This window comes from Oryzias melastigma, linkage group LG11 (genome assembly GCF_002922805.2).
Source record: "Oryzias melastigma strain HK-1 linkage group LG11, ASM292280v2, whole genome shotgun sequence".
Lineage (NCBI taxonomy): Eukaryota > Metazoa > Chordata > Actinopteri > Beloniformes > Adrianichthyidae > Oryzias > Oryzias melastigma.
Genome location: NC_050522.1, coordinates 12,581,097 through 12,606,571, shown reverse-complemented (window position 1 = coordinate 12,606,571; position 25,475 = coordinate 12,581,097). Strand labels below are relative to the sequence as shown.

Below are 25,475 nucleotides of genomic sequence, written 5' to 3'. Positions count from 1 at the left end.
TTAGCAATACTGTTATTTTTTCCCCTTAAATGTGAAGCTGGGATCCATTTAGTAATGTATTATTCTGTCATGCATTATTTGCATAATTTACAATAACGTCATTGTAGCAACATTTCAAATGGGAAAGAAATTCAAGAAGCAGAAATAATACACAACTCTTCGGTCAGTGACTGAAATTGTAAATGAATATCTTTTTATTTCACATATTTTCAGTTTAATTTAAATGGCAGGCATTCTTTTAATGTTTGATTTTATTTCCCTTCTTTTTCAACACATCTATTCTATGGACACTCATGAGGGAAGTTCTCTGGGGGGGTTAAGGGACACAGGGACTCAGGTTTAAGTCATTTCTACTTCTTCAAGACAGGCAGGTCTTCAAGCATGGAGGACAAATAATCAGGATCACATTGAGACGAGGGGAAAAGGGAAGAAGAAGTGAAACTGAGAAACAGACGACGAGAAGAAAAAGGAGACTGGGAGTGAGTGAGTGAAGGTGATTGGAGTGCAGGTGTGTGTTCCTGTTGTGTTGTGTTGCAGTTGTGTGCGCTCGGTCCCTGAATCTGCACTGTTTTTGTTTGGTGTTTTCTCCTTCGCTTGCATGCTTCTCTTTATTCTACAGCTTCTCTGCTCGCTTCTGTTTTTACAACAAAATTCTTCATTTGGCAGGTTTAACTGTACATGAACTACTTCTACAGTAACAGTGCACGTCTGGCTTATAAATACATTATATTTATTGTCAGGTGTTTCATCCGCCTACTCTATAAATGTGGGTGCATATAGAATCACCTCCCTCCCTTCAGTCCAGTGCATAATTGGTTGGTTAATGTGGCTTGGCTCTTTTTTTCCTGAATTTGTGAGATCTTTCTTTGTACATGGCTCATTTCTCGGTTGTTGTTTACATCAGTTTGTGTGTGCGCTTGTGTGCATGCGTGCGTGAGGCATTCGTCTGTCAGCTTCACAGAGCGCTGGGGTTCCTGAAGTTATGTCCGGCGAAGCGAGCCTGGTCGCCCAGCTCCTCTTCAATCCTGTAGAGGAGGAGAGGAGAGGATGAACAGTTTTAGCATCTGTTTATTCATTTTACAAAAAAGAAAAATAAATTGGTGACATAAAACAGTTTGCTGGTAAAGTTCTTGCTGAATTACAAATACCTTAATACTGCAATTGTATTTGAATTCTGTGCTCTGCTTTGTGTTAAATCCTCATAGTTTCTGGCTTAAGGTGACATTATGATGTTTTTTTTTCTTTTTTTTAGAAAACTTTATCAGGCACTCTTTTTATATGTTTAAGTAAAACAAATGAGGTAGATTCAAAAAATGCTAAAACCAAAAACTTTGCTTTTTTTTACATTTTTTGTATAGTTTTATTGCATCATGTGCTTTTTTTATTTAACAAACATTTTTTTAAGATTATTATTTTTGTCTTTCTCTTTGGCTTTTAGATTTGGAAATGTTGTAATGTGAAGCACTTTGAGCGACGCTTGTTGAAAAATAAAGATGGATTTGATTGGATTTAATTTAATTTAATTTAACTATTTGATTTGATTTGATTTGATAAGACGACGTTTGTCAGGAGGTTTTTAAATTAGAAATTATGATTTTCATTTTCATTTTATTAAATCCAAAAATGACTTTTTTTTTTTTTATTCACAAGATCTCTGTAAAGGGATCATTAAACCTAAAAGATTATAATATGGACATTTTTTGGTTAATTAGTTTTTTTATATTAAAATGCCAAATTTGTCACATTTTTTTCTTTGAACTCCATGAATCCATTTTTATTCAGAAGTCTTTTTCTTTGTATTAGATCTTAAACTCTGACCTTAATTTTTTTTTTTTTTAATTTGATTCATTTTTTTCAAACTATGTCAGATCAGGTGAGTCCTGCCATCATGCCATCCCGCTTACTTCCTGACTTCCTTATTGTTTTCTTGGAGTCATTTTGGTCAGTCCAGCAGAACAACACTCACTGTGATTTGTTTGTGGCCCTTACAGATTAAAAATAATTTCATATAAGTTCAGACATTAAATAAAAAGTTTGTATAACAAATACAGTTTTTGTTGCTGCTCACTTGCCCTCTTTGGTTTGAGAGGTTTAAAGCATCATCTCTGTAAACAGGTGACCTTTAGTGGATCAACAACTTTAAACAAGAAAAACTTGTTTCTCCTGTTTTTTTTCCATTACATAAAAGTGACACGCATTTTAAATAAATGTCAGAAGGTTTGAAATGATCAATTCTGACCTCATTCCTTCTATTCTTTTACATAATTAAGTCTTTGTTTATCACTTTTTTGTGCATTTCACCACACGGCTTTGAGTGAAATCTTCATGCAGTGAAGAGCGTACAGTGAGCTGTAAGCTGATCAAATAAACCTAAAGCTACTTAAAGAGAAGGGACAATGAGAGCCAGTAAAGGGAGGAGAATGTAGACAAACAAAGACCTGAGCTCCTAATCCAAGCAAACCACACAGTCAGAAAAAAATCAGATTTTACAGATTTTCATCAGTTTAATATTTCAAAATGCTTATGTTAAACAGCAACGTGACATTGATGTAAAGGCGTTCAAACGCTCTGCAATAGTTTCACATATTCCTTAACGGTTTGATCAATAAGCTTCGCTTGTTAAAGCCTTTCTAAGTCTCCCTACTTGCTGCGTCTCCTGATTGGTCCGATGGGATTACACCATCGGCCGGCCCCTCCACCTCCACCCAGCAGCTGACTGGCTAAGACACATGGTGTGAGAGCATTTCTGCTGTCGCCTCAGTTATTTCTCAGGCTCCTAACACCAACACTGCAGCTGATCTTAAAGATTCAAGTCACTTAAAAAAAAAAGTTAAAAGAGTTAAACAAAAATCTTAAGGTTTCAGAGCATTTTCTTAGTGTTCTTAAAATTTTGACACAAAAAACAAGCACTGCTGTGGCTCCTATGGTCACACAAACAGAAATCCTGCAGTGGTGATGTAACACTCACCTCATGAGCTGGTTATACTTGGCCAGTCGCTCAGATCTGCAGGGGGCGCCAGTCTTAATCTGTGACACAGATTACCAGGAATTAAAACAAGGGAATAAAAAGTAGGATGAAGCTTTAGTTGAGAACAAAGTTGTTAAAAACATTTGTCACCATTTTCTATTTAAATTAGCTTAAAACGTTATTAATTATTTTATTCCAGACTTAAGTAGCTTTATTTTCTTTAAAAATGTATAAATAATAGTTTTATTAGGAAACATAATGTTTCATGTTTTGTAATAAAACCTCTTTTATTAAACGCAGTGTGACTGTTTTCACATGGGTTGTAAAAAATATTTGACAGTTTTACTCAAACTCTACAAAAACTCTTTAAAAAAAGGAAATTACACTTGAGTAAAACAATAATTTTTATCTAATTGAGCAGCAACTAGATAGAGACACAACTTTGACAGAAATGTAAAATGATTTTTCAGTCCAAACTGTAAAAGAATTAATTTTGCAGGAGAAAAGAATAAAATTATGAGCCAAAATTACGCTGAGCTCCATTTGCATTCACAAGGCATTTACTGCATATATTTAAATTCTTGTCTTAAGGCAGAGCCAATTATCTTTTACCAAGATTCATCAAAGTTGACTTATACTTCTTCGACTTCATTAAAACTAAATAAAAATCTGCCTAATGAGGTTTAAATGCCTCTAAAACAACACCATACATGCAAATGTTCCAGTCTTATCCAAACCAAATTTGTTTCCTGAATGTTATTTTTTATTTGTGTACCTGTCCAGTGCACAGTCCCACTACCAGGTCAGCGATGAAAGTGTCCTCTGTCTCCCCAGAGCGATGGCTGACCATCACCCCCCAACCGTTTGCCTGAGCCAGCTTACATCTAAAAAACACAAAATATTAGAAGTTAGTATCACAAAATGATCCCCTTTTTTGGTAGGATTGCACACCTCCATGTGAGGCACATTTTATGTTTACATTTGAAAATCCGCAAGAACTTAATATAACGAAAAGACTCACAAGACAAGATTATTTGTGGCATTTAATAAGAAGTTAACAGATTTCCACAGAAATAAACAAGCTAATGTTGATTTAATTTAGCTCTACTTGTCATGGCTACAGAACGTTTAGCGACCCAGACGCTGGAACCCGGAAGAAACACAACTAGAGGCGAACGTGGCAGGTAAAAGGATTTAATGTGGAGAAGGGAGGTAGAGCGTGGGTGGAGGTCCGAGGCAGAGGCTCGTGGTGTGACCGCAGACGAAGACCAAACTGGGGATCCAGGCAGAGGATGAGACTGACGACCACTCGTGGTGAGGAATTCCTGAGAGAGAGTAGAGAGAGCGTGAGACAAGGTCCTGACGAGGCGAGACAAATAATCTTTGCGTGGCGACCAATAATGCACCATCAGGGGCAACGGACTGGCGAGGAATGAAGATCCGGGAGCTCCTTAAGAAGGCCGGCATGGTGATGAGGTGAGTGGACGCAGCTGTGAAGGATCCGCAGCCAAACGGAGAGGGGAGGGGGAGGAGACTGACAGAGGCACCATGACACTACTAAAAGCATCTGAGTTGATTTTACTAACTATTTTGTCATAAAATTCAATATAAAAAGACAAAAAATGAAACATCACATGCAGAAAAAACTTGATTTTCAAGGTTCATCTTCTTGCAGTCCTGCATGTTTTGAATAATTTACTTAATGGTTTTAAATTAACTATAAAAAAAGGCCCCAAACTGAACCAAACTCCAAGTCCCGTAAAAGCCTCATTTCTAAAAAAAACGTTAATTTTTAATCCACTTTGCAAATGGTGCAACAGTCAGAGAGAGACAAGACTTTCACATCTGCATCATCTGTGGACATTAACCGAGCAAAATGATGCAAATAAGCAAAAGTTAGGTTTGAAAGAGCCGTTCATTTCGATAAAACACTTTACTAAGAAGTGACTTCACAAGCTACTAATCTAACTTCATTAAAGTTGTTTGCATTCTTTCAGGTTAATAAAAGTCGCTCTGCGTAATGAAATCTATAAATCACCCTCCAGCCCGGGGACAGAGATAGGAAGAGATAGACAGCGTCGACAGATGGAGAGATGGCAAACTGCTTTGCCGTCATAGTCACCTCAGACCAGGAAGATTCAGCTCAGGCGCCACAGATTCCTGCTGCAATCATTCAAACATGATCAGATCAGCAGTAGATGACCTGATAGGAGCGGCGACGTTCTGTCTGTCCAGGAAGTACAGCTAAGCAGACCGAACACACTTCTCTGTTCTTTTCACTCTCAACTAACTCGTTTTGATTTGCAATATTCTAATTTCAAAGGACTCCGACTCTTTCTTTAGAGAAAGAAAACGTGAACTCAAAGCTGTGTGAGTCTGATCTGCTGCATTCATAACCTTCTTCATTAGACAAGTGCATTAAGGAGATTGTTATTCATCTGTAGCCTCTGATCATCTGACATGTTAACAACCTGAAAATTAAGACTTGCACGGATTCCTCAGGTTTCCTGCAATTACTCTTCAGCTGTGCAATTAAATATCTGTGATTAATGATGCAGGCGGATTATAAAAGGATGCATGCCATAAATCCCAGAGTCTGCCGTCAGCTTTTTATCTCTCAGCCTGTTTCCTCTCCAGCCTCTAACAATTATTCTCCATCATGACTGTAAGGTTGCAGACAAACGGCTTTACGACAGTAAATACTGATGCTAGAAGTGAGACTTAGCAATCTGTTTGTGGTATATATGAGCTAACGAGCAGGAAGTGATGGGACTTTAAGTGGACGTACGCCTGGATGCCCTCGGTCACCGATCCGATCTGGTTGACTTTTAGCAGCAGGCAGTTGCAGGCTCGCTCCTCGGCAGCTCTTTCTATCCTCTTGGGGTTTGTCACTGTCAGGTCATCTCCAACTACCTGGATCCCCACCTGGGCTGTGAGGCGGGACCAGGCCTCCCAGTCATCCTGGTCAAAGGGATCCTCGATGGACACCACTGAGATGAAAGAAGCAAAGATAAAAATCATTGAAGAATCTCCTCATTTTACGAGACAGAAATTAAAACATGCATACTGCTTAGATTCTTGATTTGAAAAAATAAAAATCATAAATCACCCCAGTTTAAACAGGTTTATGAAAAAATATTGAGATTCACTAAGATTTTAAAAGTTTTTTGTTTTTTAAAAAGAAAATCTGTTTTGATATAAGTGAACCATCACAATCTGCTGTGGGACAGAAACCAGAATCTGCACAGAAATAAATTCTGCTTAAATTGCTCTTTTTGTACATTTCCATGGTAATTTTTCATTTTTACAAGAAATCGGCCCAAAAAAAATCCATTAAATGTCATCACAAATTGATATTATAATTAATTCTTGTTCTGTTCTACAGCTTTTAGAATATTTTCTAGTTTTAATAGAAAATATATTGTACAATGGCCATATTGTGTCAAGAAAAAAAGGTTTATAATCTTAAGATTGAATTCTTGTCTAGAATTATTTATTTTAATATTGAAAATCAGTTTGCAAGAAGCGTTTGTAAATCTTTTTGAATCTTTCCTACTTGCCATGGATCTGTAAAAAATAAATAAACTCAACATACAAGGTCATAAAAGAAATAGAACACCATAGAACACCTGAACACACCTTAAGTCAAGATTAATTAAAAGGATATTTCTGGTCAAAAAGTCTACAAAGACTTGTTTTACTTTTGTTAAAAAACGTTCGAAATTCTTATAGAGGGCAGAATAAAATACAGTAAGGCTGTTTCATCACTTTTGGTTTCTGTACTTTACCCTCCTGTAGTTGCTTTTACTTTCCCCTTCATGTAATTGACTGTCAACAGAAGAACAAAAGTTGCACCTGGGTAGTTGTTGACGAAGCTCTGGTAGATGTCTGCCAGCTCTTCTCCAGAGATGTGTCTCTGTGGATCAGGTGGGGATTTGAAGTCCAGGTCGTATTTGCCTTCGCGGTAAAACTCGGAGGCCGCCACGTCCATCCCGACCACCACTTTGTCCGTGAAGCCCGCCTTCTCTATGGCTGTCTGCAGCAGATCCAGAGCTGGTCCGAATGAAACGGAGGACAGAAGAAAATGTGGATAGAATAGAACAGCATAGAACAGAATAGAACAGAATAGAATAGAATAGAATAGAATAGAATAGAATAGAATAGAATAAAATAGAATAGAATAGAATAGAATAGAATAGAATAGAATAGAATAGAAAAGCTTTATTGTCACTGCACAAATACAACAAAAAATAGCAGCAACTCCCATGTGCAAAGAATAAAAAAACAGGATGTGCAAAAAGTAGCAAAATGTCTAAAAAAAACCCAACAAAATAAGGAAAAAAGTAAAAAATAAGGTGATAATTTTAAGTTAGATTAATGGCTGAGACACCTCAGGCGTAGAAGCCGTCTCTAGATGGGGAAGAGTAAAGTTTGGAATGGCTTATAGGCTGAAAAACCTGAAAGCTCATCATTTTTTCTCACCTTCACTGTTTTCCAGAATATTGGGGGCAAATCCTCCCTCATCTCCCACATTTGTGGCATCCTGACCGTATTTGTCCTGAATGACCCCCTTCAGCGTGTGGTACAGCTCAGATCCTATCCTCAGAGCCTCCCTGACAAGTAAGAAAAAAAATTTTAATTCACAAAAACTGTCAAATCGTGTTGTACATTATTTCTGTAGCTGATGAAAGAAATGTTTCCTACTTAAAGGATTCAGCCCCAACAGGCAGAACCATGAACTCCTGCATTGCCAGTTTGTTTCCAGCGTGAGATCCTCCGTTAATCACGTTAAAAGCCTGAAAAGAGGAGAGAGAGAAAAAAATTTGAGGTAAAAAATCATCAAACTGTTACACTGAATAAACAGTTCTAAGTCTTTAGAGACCCTAAAGCCCATGTGTCAAAGTCAAGGCCGCGGGGCCAGATCCGGCCCTCCAGACCATTTTATTTTATTGTTATTAACGGTCCAATGTTATCTTGCGCTCATTTCTAACTTGTATTTTTTTTTTTTTTTTTTTAAAGTTGTATACTTTTGACAAAATATATTTTTATGGAGAGTAAAATATTGAAACTTATTTAAGGCTGAAGTTGATTTATTCTGGAATAATATTCTTGCTTTTTTATTATTCATAATTATGTTAAAAAGATTTTTAAGCTTTGAAAATTGATATTCTGCTAGCTTTTTGGACTATTTTGGCATTCATTGTTTAGGCTATTTTGGAGTTCAGCTAAAACTTTAGCTACATGCTAGCTGTTTTGGTTAAATTAGGCTTTTCTTTTTAAGTTTTTTAGGCTGTTTTGGAGCTAGGCTAGTATTTACTCTCTAGCTGTTTTGGCTAATCCAGGCTCTTTTTCAGTGTTTTAGGATATCTTGAAGTTTAGCTATTTTTTCAGCTAAATAGCTGGTTTGGCTAACCTTTCTTTTCTAGTTTTTTTAGGCTAATTTGGCATTTAGCTAATATTTTAGCTTGCTATCAGCTTTAACGTTTTCTATCAATTTCAGCATCTTCAACTATCAGCACTAACATCTTCATCCATCCATTTTCTTGACCGCTTCATCCCGTTCGGGGTTGCGGGGGTGCCGGAGCCTATCCCGGCCACTGAAGGGCGAAGGCGGGGTACACCCTGGACAGGTCGCCAGTCTGTCTCAGGGCCTCAATCACACATCCATTCACTCTCACATTCACACCTAGGGGCAATTTAGAGTCACCAATTAACCTATGAAGCATGTTTTTGGACGGTGGGAGGAAGCCGGAGTCCCCGGTGAAAACCCACGCATGCACGGGGAGAACATGCAAACTCCACACAGAAAGGTCCCAGCCGGGATTCGAACCGGGGCCTTCTCGCTGTGAGGCGAGAGCGCTAACCACTTGCGCCACCGTGCAGCCCACTAACATCTTCAGCTGCCAAATTTATCAGCATTCACAATAGCATTAACACAGGCAATGCTGTATCTAGTACATAAATGTTGCAGTCTTAAAGTTTAAACATTTTGTTTTAGTATTCAATAAATGTTTTATCCTGCGCGGCCTCCGACCTAAGGTGTGTTTAGGATTTTGGCCTCTCGTGCGATTGAGTTTGACACCCCTCCCCTAAAGGAAGACACATTTTTACAACACGTCCCATAATGATGTGATGATTTTTGAGTCTTACAGGAACCGGCAGCACCAGCTCTGTGTTTCCTGCCAGGTCAGCTATGTGGCGGTACAGAGGGATGTCCTTCTCGGCTGCGCCGGCCTTACAGATGGCCAGAGACACTCCCAGGATGGCGTTGGCTCCAAATTTAGCTGGATAAGAAGCAGCAGGACAAAAAATTAGAACGATTGGTTTCAAAGGGTCTGACCCATTTAAACCCAGGCGTCTTTCACACTCATTTCATGTTAGGTGTAATAAAAAATACAATTTAAAAGAAGTATAAAAGTTACATTTTTGAAACAAAATGAAAACCCAAAAAAACCCAGATTTTTTTGAAGGCATGTGTGTACTGATTAGTTTAAATTTCAGGAGAACTGGCATGGACATTATCTTGAGCTACAAACCTTCCAACTAGATGAAAAACAAACATTTGATTAAATGTTAAATTGCATGACAATTTTTTTAATACAAAAAAAAAAATATTCCCAGTAGTGTTTTAATAAATATTCTGATGTTTTTAACCAAAATCCCACAACCTAAATGTCCTCTAAATGTCATCTTTTCTTCTCCAGCACCTGAACTAGACACGCTAGTCGGGTCAGATGTGGGGTTTAGTGAGTGTGCAGCAGAGCTGTTGTGACGTAAAGAAGTCTCATTTATTCAAACAGAGTCTGTCTGTGACAGCTTGAGTGACAGCGATTTAAAAGGAGAAATACTTGAAAATGCAAAAAATAAATGATTACTTATTACACTTAATCTCTTTCACAAGAAAACATTAAAAACGTGATTTTCATCAGAGGAGGACTTTAAATAAACAGAGCCATTGAAAATTGTTTCTTACAATTTCTGTTTTTTCCTTGACGAGTTGCATCAAATTATTTTAGGCCCAACATTGTTTACTGAAAAAAGCATTTTATTTTAAATCATACTCTACCTTTAAAAGTGCTTGTGTTGGAAATTGATATTGTTCTGAAATAAATATGGTGTGAAAATGTTCATTTAAAATATTTCAATGAAAATAACACAAAAAACTTTTACTTTAGACCAAAATATGCCCACCTTTCACACTTGAAATATTAACTTTATCACAAACCAAAAATAGAATGTGAAACAATAAAATTTAATTTAAACATTTATTTATTTATAAACAAATAAAAGTACATAGACAAATAACTTATTAAGATGCTAAATCTTTGTTTTATGTTGTTTTTAACGTGTTCTTGTAGCATTTTTCTCATAGATACATATAGAAAATTTTGATTAAAACTGTGTTTCTGAGTATTTCTTCAATAAAAAGGAATGTCATTTGAAAAACCTTGTAGAGGTGAGGTAGAAGCTATGCCACAAACTCCCTCCTCATGCAGACCCATAGATCCATGTACGTCTACATGCTGAGGTTTTTTTGTATTTCCCTAAAAGCAGCGTAATCATAATTAAACAACCACTCGAAATGCTTTTACAATTGATCAAAAGATGATTGGAGTTGAACTTAAATTTAGCTCATAATAATTCCTCCAAATGACATCACTTTCACGGCTGTTTACTCCCTGCCTGAAATAATTAGTCCGTGTGTTTACAGAGCTGCATTAATCAGCAGCTCATTTGTTTGTTAAAGCTGTAGGATTACGATGGTCGTGAAACAATCTCTGTAATCTGTCATGTCTCCATCTGTATTTATGCTCTCCAAAGCACTCTGTGACAAATGAGCCTTTAGTAAAAACATTTTTTTTCTTCTTATCTGTGTGAGCAGCTCGACTGCAGAGATTTGCAGCCAGCTGGTAAACTGATGACTCAGCATTAGTCCTTGTTGTAATGTGTCGACTCACATTTGTTTTCTGTGCCGTCCATCTCAATCATCGTGTTGTCCAGCTGCTCCTGCTCCACCACGCTGATGCCCTGAGGACGCAGGAAAGTTACCTCCTTATGCTGAAGTAAACTGGCCTTGGACATTGGATTTTACAGTAGAAATGTAAAATTTAAATGCAGACATGCAATTGAACAAATCTAAAAAAATAAAAACTTCCGACCAAAATAAGGCACAACAAGAGAAGTGGCAACTTTCAAAAAAGATGTCAAACATTTCACAAAAAACCAAGACAGCTACAAGAAATTGTGGAATTTTCAAAATAAAAGCCTGGCATTAGTGAAAATAGAGATTTTGCTGTTTTTCACAGTGTGAGGAGAGCAAACAATAATTTTTACTGCTTAATCTGATTTAGTCATTTTGAACAATTCTAAGTTATTAGTCATTTTGGATTAAAAAAAATGTGTTGCTATCTTGGTTACAGGTTTACAAAGATAACATGGCATTTTGACATGCTGGTTGTGGTTGTTAAGAGGACTAACCCTTTAAATGTTCTAAGGAGTTTACTAGATATTACAGTCCTACTGTGAGGGTTTAATGTGAGACAAAACTGAACAGAAGTGGCAAATAATGTGACAGTGGACATTTTCCTTAACCTCATATCATGACTAACTTTTCCTACTCTATGAAATAATCACACGTAACTTTTTTTTTTTTGTTTTCTCAAAAAGACAATTAATTCTACTCATCTTACATCAATCATCGAATTTTTGCACAGAGAAGAAGCCCAGAAAAAGTTATGTCTTTCACATTTCATATATTCATGATTAAATAACTATAGAAAATTCCACATATTTGTGCAGTGAAATGATACAACTTGAAAAAAAGTTTGGCTTTCAAAGTTTAGAGCATTTTTTCCTGTAGTTGCTTTGTGATAATATTTTAATTTTACAGAAAATTATTACCTAAAATGCATGTTCTACTCCTCCACTCTTGTGTGACTTTCCCTTTTTTTTAGACATTTCGTTCTATCTTTTATGCCAATCCTCTACACCCTTAAGATATAATAAATAACTTGTAAAAAAAAAAGCAAAAACATATTTAATGACATGATTCAAATAAAATTTCTCAGCATGGGAATTCCCATACTTTTGTATACTATACTTCCTATAATTCCTACTTCTTTTCATCAATTTAATTTTTTTTAAGTTTTTACATAATTTTGTGACTTACAGATTCTATGAGTGCTGGAGCCAAAGTGTCATTGATGTGACCAACTGCCTTCAAAACACCTGAAACAGACAAAGAAATCAGGAAGTCGGGTTATACAACCACCACAACATTAAAACACTTTGAGTGTAAAAAACTCTATACCAAGTTTGATACCTCATGGAGGAGTATGATAATATTTTGGATATTTTTTATGTGTTTTTCAAAAAATGTCAACTGATTTTTGTTTAATGAAAACAATGTATAAAATTAAGTTGCAAGTTAGTCTTTATTAAGTAAAAATGTAACCCATAACTACGCAAACAGGACCGTATCGATTAAAAAAAAGCTTTTTCAGCTGCATATGTCCTTGGGAGAGTAATGCACACAATTAATACTTCTGGTAATTGTGTTTTTAAAGATGTGCTCCACCGTTTGGTTGAGCAGGAAGTTAAATAAAATTAAACTGTTTAATTGTAAAAACACACATGAAATTATTTTTAAAAAGCAAAAATGTAATAATTTTAGCTGCCAAAGCTTTTCAATTCAATTCAATTCAATTCAATTTTATTTATATAGCCCAATATCACAAATTCAATTTGCCTCATTGGGCTTCATGCCTGTAGTTTTTACAGATGCACAGATGGAGTCATAAAATATGCACAATAGGTAAAAACTAAACAGACTATAAAGAACGGTCATCCCTGTCCTTAGACCCTCCCTCGCGGTAAGGAAAAACTCCTAAAAAAACCTGAGTCAGGAAAAAAAAGAACCACTTATTAGAATCAGGCTGAGGAAATATGAGGTTTGGTGGAGCTGCCCAGTCCACCATTTACCAGTACATTAACATTTTTTTTCTCTTTACAAAGTACTAATTATAACATTATGTGATATTTGAAGTTACCTCAAATAAATGTAACCTGACGACAAATAACAGGTTTTTGATTAAATAATAGTAATAGAACTGGTTTCTTTTAAGCAGTAGATGGTCAGTGCTTCTCTTTGAGAGAGTAAAAACTGAATGAACTTTGTTAGGATAAACCTCAAGATTGGTTTGTTTTTGCACCTATAAATCCTGTTGCGTTTGGGTTTTGTTTGCTGATGTACCTTTGCCCCTGTAGCGGCTTTTGTCTCCATCTCGAAGTTCCAAAGCCTCATAGATCCCCGTAGATGCTCCACTGGGCACAGCGGCCCTGAAAAGACCTAAAAATAAAACAACGAAATGAAAAAACAGTCAAATCAAGATTCAACTTTTTGCAGAATATTTAGCTAAACTCAAAACCAGCAGATTTTAATCAGTATTCTCTATTTTTTGTGGATGATTTCAGTGGTTTATTCTGCATGCAATATTAAAACTGTCAATTTAATATATTATTTTAAAATGAAATGATTATTATTATTTTTATAATTATTTACAGAACTAATTCTGTTGAATTTTTTTTTCAAAGCATTCTGACAAGATGACTTTCATCAAATGCCCCAGATAGTGAAGATTATGCAGCTTTTTTTCCCCTTTTACTGAAGGTCACCTTTTTCTGTGCGAAGGTCCACTTCCACTGTGGGGTTTCCCCGAGAGTCCAGGATCTCCCTGGCAACAATGCTGATGATCGACATCCTGAGAGACAAAAAGAAAAAAAATATGTGAAATCAAATTCCCCCCAAAAATATGACTTCAGTACAATTTCAGTACAATTATTGCAGATGTAAATACATAAAGATCGCTAAAAACATGTTCATCTTTCAAATACTGTTTTGGGTATTTAAAATGCTCAGTGTGAATGTTACATATTTATACATTTAGAACAATAATAGCTAGGCAAATTTTATATATCTGTTTAAAAAATATATATAAATGTCCTCCTGTTCTTTTTTTCATTTTGTTCTGAAAAAAGTGACTAAAACTAATGAGGAAAATTAAATAATGCATCACTGCTAACAGGTTATATTCAAGTCGTGTTTGCAAACTAATATTTGTTTCTATTTTCAGATAAAACCATAAATTTCTCTTGTTAAGCAGTCTCTTAAAACGAGGACACAGAGGTAGATTAGGGAACCTCGATTGCAGGTTTGGCTCTCGCTCTACCCGTTCATCTGTGTTTCAGTATGCTTGGGCAAAACACTGAAACCCATTTTGCTTCCAGTAGCCTCGTTAGCATCTTGGATGGCCACTCTGCCACCAATGGTGCGTGAAAGTGTGAATAGAGTGTGATTCATAAAGCTGAGGCCTTGTTAGGAAGGTGGAATCAGAAACAAGAAACTTCTTATGTGATTTTTTTCCCCCAAAAAATCTTTCCATGTTTCAGCTACTCTGGATTCTGGACCCTAAAGCTGATGTAGAAAGGATTATGCTGATCACCTAACTAGCTCTGTTCTACTTTGATGAGCAGCAAAGCATTTTTTTTTCTTCATTTCTATAAGATTCAGTTGCCCTAAAGAACAGATTTTACAATTTTGCAACCATAAGATCATTCAGGAATATGAAAAGTCACCAGCTATGTTTTAATTCTGTGAATTGTTTTTTATTTCTTTAAAAAAAAATGTCAATTAGATGAAAGGTAGGATTTATCACTTGAATTAAGAATATTGAAACCAACTATATCAGAGTTGATTTCATCCCAGTTAATACATTATTTCCCTCGTGATCCTTGTGTCCTGGAATCCAGATAATTAAGTGGTATAAACACGCAAAAACAAATAATAAATTGTTGCTTCCTGACAAAAGCGTGTGCAAACTGAAAAGAAGAGTTGTTCATGTAAAATCCCATCTCTTTTTTGTGCTGGGAGTGTGTAAGCCTTGACAAAGATTGGAAGTTTCCACTGAAGCTGTTTACTTTTGCTTCTCCTAATTTCCCTAAAGAGACATCTCGGAAACTCCTGCGGCACTAATGCAGGAAGGAGGCGTCTCTGGGCGCCAGTCAACACTCAGCTCAACCACAAGAGCTCTAATCTAAATAGGTCAATGCACCAGTCTGCACCAGAAGTAGGAAAAAATATCTTTAACACAAGCATTTACAGACCATAATATAACACCATTTTAGTGTTAATAATCATAAGTTTCCCCACAGACAAAGATGTGTGAATCCATCATCAGGAATTACAAGCACCTCTCAGATTTAATGTCACTTCATTGTGACATTATCTTTAATCATAATGCGAGAATTTACAAAGCTGATTCTTTTTTTTATGAATCTGGAAGTTTTAGCTGGAATCAACTCAGATTAATTATAAAGCCAGTTAAATGTTACATCCAAACAACAAGTCTCAACCAAGTGACCGATTCATAAGTTTAGATTAAAATAAAAAGATAAATTAATCTGTAAAAACAGTTCCTGATATGACACAGTTTCCATCTCATCTGACTGGTCCACCCACTTCAACAATGTCACAATAGTGGTAGCTGGGTAGGATGAAGTAAAAGTTTGGAGCACTGATGCGTAACCTGCTAACCATTAAAAAAAACTTAAATATATACACATTTGAGCTCTAATAAGAATCTATCCATCCATTTTCTAAAGCTGCTATATCCATTCTGGGGTCCCAGGATTGTGTGGATTACTGTTGGGTGAAGGTAAGTACATCCTGGACAGGTCGCTGGTCTAATAAAATCAAAATGACTAATTATAAAAACAAATAAATGAAAATCCCAAACGTTTTTGATACCAGGTTGTGAATACCTTTGTTTTTGATGTAAAGTTTAACATTTTATGACAGGACTCAATGAGTCTTTTGCTGTACAGTAACAACTTCCTGGTAGGAGAAAGAAATGGGCAGCGTGGTCGTAGATTTGGAGCTCAGAATTATAAATTGTTCAATTTGTATTTCCAATCATAATGATAAAAATAAAGAACTTTATTGATCAGAATCTATTTATATGGGATTTACCAAAACCTAAGCAAACTTAATAAACAAAAATGTTAAAAAACAACAAGTAAAAGGAGGTGGCTGCTGTGCACGTATAATGTAAAGACACAAATTTGTCAAATCTTTGTTACACTATTTTAAATGTTTTGTGTAGAGGATAGTTTCAAGTGTAAAAGATAGTTAAAAAATTACCTTTTGAAAACTTTTTCTTGAAATATTATAAATTGCTGTATATCTACAAGTTTCCTGCTCATTTTTTATTTCCTCAAACGTTCTTAAAGTGATCATCAAATTGTTTATGCATCAGTTATTTTAAGCATCCATTATTTCTTATTCACATCCATTTTGCTCTTTAGATTAAACTTCAAAATAAAATAAACTAAAATCCAGCTTTGGTGAACATGTGCTAAATAAACATGATTGTTATTTGTTAGTTTATCTAAAATGACTTTAACTTAATCAAATTAAAGTTTTCTTTGAGGCCCAAAGAGAGAACAAACAGAAAGATCGAGGCGTCACATAGGACCTCCTGTCTTCTGTAGTTTTTTTTTTTTTGCTTTAAATCATCTTTTTACTTTACATTTAATTTCCATATAAACCTTTTATGTGCAACATGAAAGAAGCTGCTCTTCATGTGACAGACAGAACTGCCTCGATTAAAAACGAATTCATTCTCTTTGAAGTGTTTCATTTCCACAGCACCATGACATTATTAACTTGCATGAACTGAAAGCTCTATCCTAAGTACATATCACTTTGATTAAAGTCGACCTCCTCAGTTTCCCCTTTTTTCCTTTCCATTGATATTCAAAACATGCAGCATTGTAACCGCAGCAGTATATTAACAAGGGAGGGGGGCTTTTATGTTGTTCTGGTCTCCCATCACTGTATGAATACTTTATGGTGAGGCTTTTTCAAATGGTCGACAAGTGGACCCCATCCAGCCCAAGAGTGACTGCTGAGAAACTCAGACCACAATCACTATAAATGTTGCTAATAAACATTTTCTGGCACTTTTTGAAAATCGGTGCAGAATTTCCCACACATACTAGGTCCATGAATGCAGCACAATAAATGAATTTGTGTGTTTGAACCAAAAACATCAAATTTTAACCTGCTCTGACACAGTCGTCAATGCCACAAAGAGTGAAAGCATTTCCCTTTTAAACCCTTCAAAATAAAAGTAGCACAAAAGCATAATTGACTTAAATTTGTGCATTTGTGGCTTAATGAAGACTACTTAAGCTAAAAACACTGATCCACAATCTAGAGATCTAGTTTTGTGTTTTACCTGACAGCTATAGTTTGTATACATTTAGCAATATCATAAATTAATCCACATTTTAAATACCGAGAAAGTACTATGTTTTGTGATTTTTTTTTTTCAAAAGACAAAGAAAAGTAACAGGAATTGAGTAGATATGAATGATGTTACTGCCAGTTTTTGGTAAGATTTGTGGTATGTTGTCAAATTTCACTGTTTTGTAAATTGACTGATCGAAATAACCCATAAAGGTGATTTGGATCCTCAAATGCTTCCTAATTAATGTTCATGTTATAATTATAGCACATTACAAAAGGTCTGTTTGGTGTTTTCAGATGAAAATCCATGGGAGGTCTAAAAGTATTAGACATCTCTAAAGACACATCACTTTACAAGAGCAAATAAATGACCCCTTTCCCTTTTAAATTTACTTAAAATGAAATTATGCTTTACTAAATAATATCCAATCAAGATATGGAGTTTAAAAATCTGTTAAGACTAAATTTGTTATAGAATATCTCAGCTTTAGAGATCTGTGAGCTAAATTTGGAAGATGAAGTTTGCAGAAATCGGCCACCATGGTTGTTTTTGTTTTTAATGCACCGGCATCAGGAGGAAGAATCAAAGAAAAGACCTTAGTTCACACTCTTACAAGCTGAAATCTACGTCCAAGGATTTAACAAAACAGTTTTTTCAAAAGACTTTTTTGCCCTTTAATCCGAGCAAACTTTCGCTATAAAAAATGACACCATCACTTTTGACAGGTAATTTTTACCCGATAGAATATACACAATAAAAAAGGATTTCTCATAAAAGATAGACCAAAATGATACATTGTAGTAGTTTTATTTTATTTTCAATTGTGATTTACGTAACAAAATGGAAATGAAAATAGGAAGATCCTAAAAACATGCTTGAAAATTTCTGAAAAATTTGGAATTTGAGGACAAAAAAATTACTAAAGAATAAAATAATGATCCTGGATACTTGGCCTTTGGTCCACCCACTCCTGGGACATGTGAGACTTTACCCAGGAATCATGACACTCAGAAAAATGCAACATATTGAAAATCATGTAATTACTTCTGCTCAGATGAAAATCACTCTGCGATAGTGATCTAAGGTTAAGAGTTCGTGCACATGCATGAGTATGGGCGCCTACGTGATTTGACTGAACCCGCAAAGCAAAAAAGTCTTGTTTTTAATGCCTATATCTTTCTTTATGATACCACACCAGATATAACCCAACACTGAACAGAAATGAAACTAACCTAATGAAGCTCATACACCTACTGTACATGATTCAATTAAAAACAGACCAAAGTATGTGTGCTACGTTGGTCCAAATCCGGTTTGGACTTAACACAAAGACCGAGACTGCTTCTCGTCCGCTTCGAAACAAGCCCAGAATAGATCACTTTAGTTTACTTATGGTGTGAAAATGAACCGGTTCAGGTCTCACCCCACTCCAAACCTCATCAGCCACAACACAAGTGGAAGTCAAATGTCATGAGTCATGAAAACAAAACAAAAAAAAGGTGTGGTGGCATTTTCCATGTTTAGAAAAAAAAAATATTAAAAAAAAAAAACACAGAAAGGTACAGGGTCCATGACGCAGTAATTCTGGTGAAGAAAAAGACAAATGTTGATGGTTTGATAAACTTGAAAAGATACTCGGAACAACAATTATCAAATTAAACCTTATTTATTTATAGGCACAGAAATTAAAATTAAAAACCTTTAACATATACACCCCATGACCCCACACTAAAGTACTTATGAAGGTTAACTTCTAAAATAAACTTCAGGCTTTGTCTCTGCTGTGAGGAAGCACTATATTGGAAATCTATTCATACCAGGAGCTAACTCAGCTACAGGAACATTGCCACAGTGTCCACCCAGACCGAGACAGCACTGGAGTTTACTTCACAGCTGTGAGGTTGGGATGTTGAACTCCAGCCGCCCTAGCAAGAGTGACAACCACTGTAACGAGCCCAGACCAACCCGCCAAACCCTGACACAAAAGTCCCATGAACACAGTTGAGATCAACAACCCCTTCAACAAGTAATATGCTGCAAAAAAAAAAAAAAAGCTGATTGAGTTGAAACACTAGGAGTGCAGCATCTAAGACCACCATGATCATCTTTGGAAGTTTTGCATAACATGCACCCTCAGGAATTCTAGCAAACGTCTGCAACAATTGTAAGGCATCTGTTTTAAATTTAAATTTAAACAGACTAAAAAAGTTAAATATGAACAACAAAAACAGCAACTGGTTTTAGAAAAGCATCCATGAAGAGCTGCACTTGAATGTCACTAGAAATTGTACCTTTTAAATTCACAAATACAAAAGCCAGTCTCTCTTTACCGTTTAGAAAAAGCCAGAATTGACTGAAGACAACACTGAATGGCTGAACAACTCCCATCTCTGCTCTGCACACGATCTTTTTCTGCTGTTTTCATCTGTTATTTCTTTGGTGTTCACTCTGACAGAGCCTGAATGCAAATGCAGCTCTGAAAATATCAAGCTATACATATTTATTTATGTCCCCTAGGAACATAAATCCCACCAATGATGTGATGCAGAAGAAGCGCATTATTTATATTGTCCTCTGGCTGCTTTGCTCAGCAGCGCTTTGTCATGGAGGACCAGAATCTTTTATGGAAATGCAGGGACATTTCCACCTTTTTTTCACCCTGACTGATGTCACCCACTGCTGGCTCCAATGTGGAGAAGCGACAACACAAACAAAGGTTAAAGCGGTCGTCAGAAGGCGTCTGAAGTGTTCATACAAGGTGCTGCCGTCAGAGGGGAGCAACTGCTGACTCAGCAGTGAGGGGATTTGACTTGAGGGTGGTTGTCTCTGCTGGTGCATACAAATTTTATCTGTTTGTATTTTCTTTGCTAGGACTCTCTTGAAGCCCCACCCTGCAGAACTGCAGAGGGAGCCCAAACAGAAACAATAAGAAAGTAAAAAAAAAATGTTTTTGTGCTTCTATCTACCAGAGTATGCAAACTTTAAAGCTGAAAGATGCAACAGAATACACAGAGGATAAAGTAGGTCTCCAGCTTTCTGCAGAATCATCACAAAGCTTCTCTTCTTCATCTGTCAGCACCTCAGAGGCATTATCTCAGCTCTCCTGAACGACTGTCTTCTCTCCCTCACTGGCTCCATGTGTGTCTCAGGCCCGCTGCTGTTTGGGCACGTTGCTGAGCATTACGTAAGCTGAACAGCAGGATCAGCAGCAGCAGGGGTGGGGAGGGAGGACACCATGAACGCATCATGCCACACCTATCTGTAACTGCAGTGCACAGCAGAATCCACACCACAACGGGAAAAGAAAGTAGAAAAAGTGGAAATTGAATTCAATAATGTGAAACAAATTCTATTTCCATTTCACAATAAAATACCAATTTCAAATCTTATTTTAGAGACCATTATTTGAAAAAAAACCACATCATGCTCCCAATTTTATTCTGTGTTTCATTTCAGACAAAAACAGAAAAGGCACGAGGAGATGGAAGTGAAACACATTTAAACCAGAGAATTATTAGTTTACAGGTATAAACTGCTGTTAAATCATCACTTTAAACAGATGTGACAAAAGCAGGTGACCAGAATATCTAAAGTTTCATCAAATAAAGATAATTCATAAAAATGTGACGTTTGGTAAAAAAGATGAACTTCTTACACATGTGCCCAGCCTTGTGTTTACTGCTGAGAACAACAAAAAGCTTTTTTAACTTCAGTCTAACCACCAAACACTGAGAGTTCATGAATTTGTGAAGCAATCACATAAAAAAATGTCTTTAAAAAAGTAAAAGAAAAAACTTTTGAAAAAATCTAAATACAGATTCTCTAAGGATTAAGTCTAAAAGGCTTCTACAGCCGTTTATGGAAACCAGAGAACTATTATTCACAAATATAGAAGAGTTGGAACATTGGAGAAGCTTCAGGAAAAATCGAGCTTCATAAACTAATTTAATACCACAGCGAGGATTTATTGAGGAAGTCTTACAGAAGCAGACTCGCTCACATTTAACTTAAAAATTTGAATCGTCTCCAACATTTTTCACTCCAGCAGACTGAAAAAGCAGAACTTTCTGGAAGATGTGCACTTTATTACATCAATCATGAGCTAATGCATCATTTCAGGACGTCAGACTCAGGTGGTGGTAGTGGCGTAATAATGAGAGGCTGTTTTGCAGCTTCAGGACCTGGATGGGTACATCCACAAATTCTGTTTTCTCCACCATCAGTAAAATGCTTAAAGAGATAATTATATATATATATAGTACATTTTTTTGTGGGTCTTTAAACATCGATCCTGAGCTTTCCATGTCTAATTTAGGGGTATTTTTTTACATAATACAACAAAGTGAATTTTGCTCCTTCAGTAAAGTTTGGTTTTCTATTATGTTTGAGTGAACCAAACCTCTACAAATTGTCTCTGTTTTCTGGGCGGGAATCCCCCTAAAAACACTGGCTGGGACGTCTAACTATCATTTATGTGCCTTTGCCTCCTATCTACACTATATTAGATAGACAAGTGGATTGAAATGTTTAATGCTTGAATGTTCCAAATGTTGACACATTAACATGATCTTATACTAATCATCAATTTGTCTGATGTGAACAAAAACTCTACCTGTTCCAGGACACTAGTCACTTCATGATTAATTTACAGCTTTTGCATAAAGTAAGAATGTGTCAAAGAAATAGAACGAAAGAGACAGTTCTAATGGAAAAAAGTTACCATTTATTTTAAACATTTATTTGGATAATAACACATTTTTATAAGAAAAAAAAATGGATGCCGTTAGAAATGAATGATGAAACTTGGCTTTGGCAAAACGGAAAGAGATAGCGACACAGAGAATGGCCAAAAGGAAGGAGAGAGGGAGGGAGTGATGAAGGACAAAGCAGAGAGCGAATGGAGAGAGGCAGGGATGAAGAGATGAAGATAAATAATGAAATGACCGAGCGGCTGGAGAAGAGAGGAGGAAGGCAGGAAACAGAAGGTATGTAAAGCGCACAGAATGTGGAGCAGTCTCTCACATGTGTGGAGTCAGTTCTGTGTCCACATAACACACGTAGCCTCAGTTTACAAGCATGTTCGCACACATCAGTGCAAACATCACACAATAATCCAACGATGGAGATCAGACATTCACACAATTGAGGGACTATGGTCACACTCAGGATCACTCCGCTGACCGATATGTGAGCAAAAATACGAGAAAAACTCCCATGTTTTAGTGTGAAAGACCACAACTTCACAGGATGTAGGGTTCAAAGATGGATGTGTTAGTGTGTAGAGTTAGTATCCACACACCTATCATTTTAAAGCACAACATTCCTTCAAGTTAACAATCCCTGACATAAGAAAAGCTTCATTTATCCTGCTAGAAGAACCCTATTTTAATGGATGCAGAAGATAATTCACAATTTTTCTTAGCTTGTGTTTTCAATTCAACACACAATACAAGAGAAAGCTCACTGTATAAACAAATGACAAAAAAGCTTTTTTTTTCTAGTATTATAGTCAATACCATTACAAAGAGATGTACCCCAAGAAGATAAAGCAGACATTTAGACCAGAAAAACAAGACCAACTGGTTCCAAATAACAACAATTTCAGGTCGATCTCATGGAGGGCTGATGGTTCTTTCATTTTCTCTGCTCTACCTGCTGCAATCAAGTTTGTTTTACAAATAAGAAGCTGCAAGAATATGGTAAGATAATAACATGGAGGACATTGATCCTTGATGACAGCACTTTGATACAGAAGAGCCTTTCAAGAGCACAGCTAAATCACTACAGATAGTCCACACAGGGCTTGGCAAAGTGTGTTCAAGTGACCACTTCCCATGAAAAGTCTTTGTAAAGCTCTCGTGTTCAAGAGTTTCTCTGAACATTTTGGGGATCTACATACAGAACATCCATTGAACGCATGTTGCAATTTAAACCAGGTTGAACTTTGATCAATTATGGATTCGGATTTGGTAGTGACATGTGGATGGAGTCACTTTAATTCATATCAACCATTTGAAAATTGATCATGGAGAAGAAATTAATTGCGGTTTGATGACATTAAATTACATAAAGTCTCATATATCATAATAGAGCTGAGAAAGAAAAAGCCTGGAGAAAGATTTGCACCACATTGATGTTTCACACCAAGTCTCTTCCAACTGTAGACAACTGCAGACATGATCTAGAAAACAGAAGAAAAGAAAAAGAAGCCCCTCCCTGCTTGTCCAGTGTGAACATCATGGGCTAAATGCCTGTTCTCGCATTACATGCCTGATGTGAACGTAACTTTTCTCCGTTTCCCTACCATACCAGCAGTAAAGATTCAGAAAAGACAAATATTTTTGTGCATTCTTATTTAAAAAGTTGTGTTTTTTGATACACATTATATAATTTCCTCTTGCTGTCAAACAATTGCGTTTGTCCAAATAGACATGAATATGTTGATTATGTAAAAAAGAAATACATTGTGAAACCTAAAAAAAATTATTGAAAAAAACTACAAAATGTAAAGGATTTTTTTATGTTGGCTTATTTTTGGAGCGCTTTCTTAAAATACTAGACTAATATACCGTATTTTCTAGAGTATAAGTTGCAGTTTTTTTCATTGTGTAGCAAGGGGTGCGAATTATACTCATACTTATACTTATGTTTGTTTGAGGTTTTTTTCAGACATTTTTTTTATATCAAAACGGTTATATATTTGTTATTTTCCCAGTAAACATTGGTGTCTTTTAGTTGTTGTTTCCTCCAACAACTGCTAGAGGGCGCTGCATCTGTATTTGCTATTGACAGCAGCAGAAAAAGTGTCGTCCAAAACAAACATGGCAGAGGATCAATTTTTTTTTCCTCTTAAACTTTGACATTTTTCTCGTACAGATCAACAGATTAGTATTCTAGCATTTATTTTTTTTTTCTTTTTAGCTTCGCTGGATTTCTTATATTTGTTCTGAAACGTCAGACTTTCCTCCTAAAAGTGTGACTTATATATGGTTTTCTTCTTCTTGATTAGACATTTTTTGCTCTTGTGACTTATACTCCGAAGCGACTTATACTCCAGGAAATACGGTAATAACCCCAAATTCTGCTAAATAAATAATTTACTTAACAAATCAAATGATCCATAGATTATGTGATAATAGTTAGTTGCAGCTCTAGATTACAGGAATTTTGCAGTTGCATATTAACCGCAAGAGGCCAAATCCTGCAAGCCCACATCATCACTCCTCCACCACCATGCTTTAACTTATTAATTCTTTGAGGCAGAACAGTTTATTACCACTCCATTTATTTCAGATCATTCTCAGCTGAGCATCAGCGTTATTGAACTGGTTATAATGCATGTCGATAAAACTGCTATAGAGATAAATGCTTTATGATTCAGGCTAACATTGACAAAATCACACAAACCAGACTGCCAATTCACCACATATATCACGTCGATATTATTTTGGCCTCACATTCTACATACACGAATGCTTTTTACACACCTCTCATCAAAAGAGACCATTGTATCACACATTGCTGCAAAGATGCACTCATCTCTCTCAGCTCGGCCACTTACACACCCCACACTGACACTTAGAACTGATAGACAGTTTATCTGCAGAGGAAGCACACACATGCAGCTCTCATGTCTCTTTTCACCTTCATAAATGCTCTTGACAGCCATTTTCCAACATGCATGACGCTTCATGATGCAGAGACAGCAACATCTACAGCATCTCTCAGCCACACACTCAGACTGCATCCTCCTGCATCCTGTCTGCATCAGAACCAACCATAGAGAAAAAAAAAACCACAAGAGAAATTCTGGAGAAGATGAATATAGGAGGAGAGGATTTCCTGTCTTACCTGCCGCCTGTGGGTGTGTGTGTGTGTGTGTATGTGTGTGTTCAGCCTTCACAGCGACCAGGAAAATACTGGAGAAGCAAAGCAAAGGAGAGAAAAACAAGAGGGGAGGAGGAGGAGTGAGATGTGTGACAGAGAGGGGGGAGGGGAGATGACTCAGAGGGGAGATGGAGAGAGGAAGAGGAGGGTAATTAAAAAAGAGAAGATGGACAATAGGTTTGGATGAAAAAAAAATAATAAGGCTGGAGCTCAGGAGCGCCGCTGCGGAGGTGATGGCAGAAGGAAGGGAGGACCGGCTCGAGCTCCCAGAGCCTCCCTGCCTTTCTCCAGTGCTGCAGTGGGGTTCAGCA

At 36.4% G+C, this 25,475-nt stretch overlaps 1 protein-coding gene across 1 annotated transcript; it reads right to left on the bottom strand.

The window, feature by feature from the left end:
• Positions 1-162: 162 nt before the first annotated feature.
• LOC112162694 (gamma-enolase) lies at positions 163-25,475 on the bottom strand. The gene is made up of 13 exons (XM_024298584.2): positions 25,129-25,475; positions 13,643-13,728; positions 13,221-13,316; positions 12,138-12,196; positions 10,927-10,996; positions 9,119-9,252; positions 7,673-7,764; positions 7,451-7,581; positions 6,824-7,021; positions 5,757-5,958; positions 3,744-3,852; positions 2,969-3,027; positions 163-1,025 (listed from the first exon to the last, which is right to left on the bottom strand). The coding sequence occupies exons 2-13, from the start codon at positions 13,725-13,727 to the stop codon at positions 956-958; spliced, it is 1,305 nt and encodes a 434-aa protein (XP_024154352.1). The 5' UTR covers position 13,728; positions 25,129-25,475; the 3' UTR covers positions 163-955.

Excerpts from the sequence above, each read along its gene's own strand:
- LOC112162694 (XM_024298584.2), bottom strand. The coding sequence starts at position 13,727 with ATGTCGATCATCAGCATTGTTGCCAGGGAGATCCTGGACTCTCGGGGA. Across the intron at positions 9,253-10,926 it reads GGACGGCACAGAAAACAAAT|CTAAATTTGGAGCCAACGCC; the intron begins GTGAGTCGACAC and ends CTTCTTATCCAG. Across the intron at positions 3,028-3,743 it reads TGGGACTGTGCACTGGACAG|ATTAAGACTGGCGCCCCCTG; the intron begins GTACACAAATAA and ends TCTGTGTCACAG.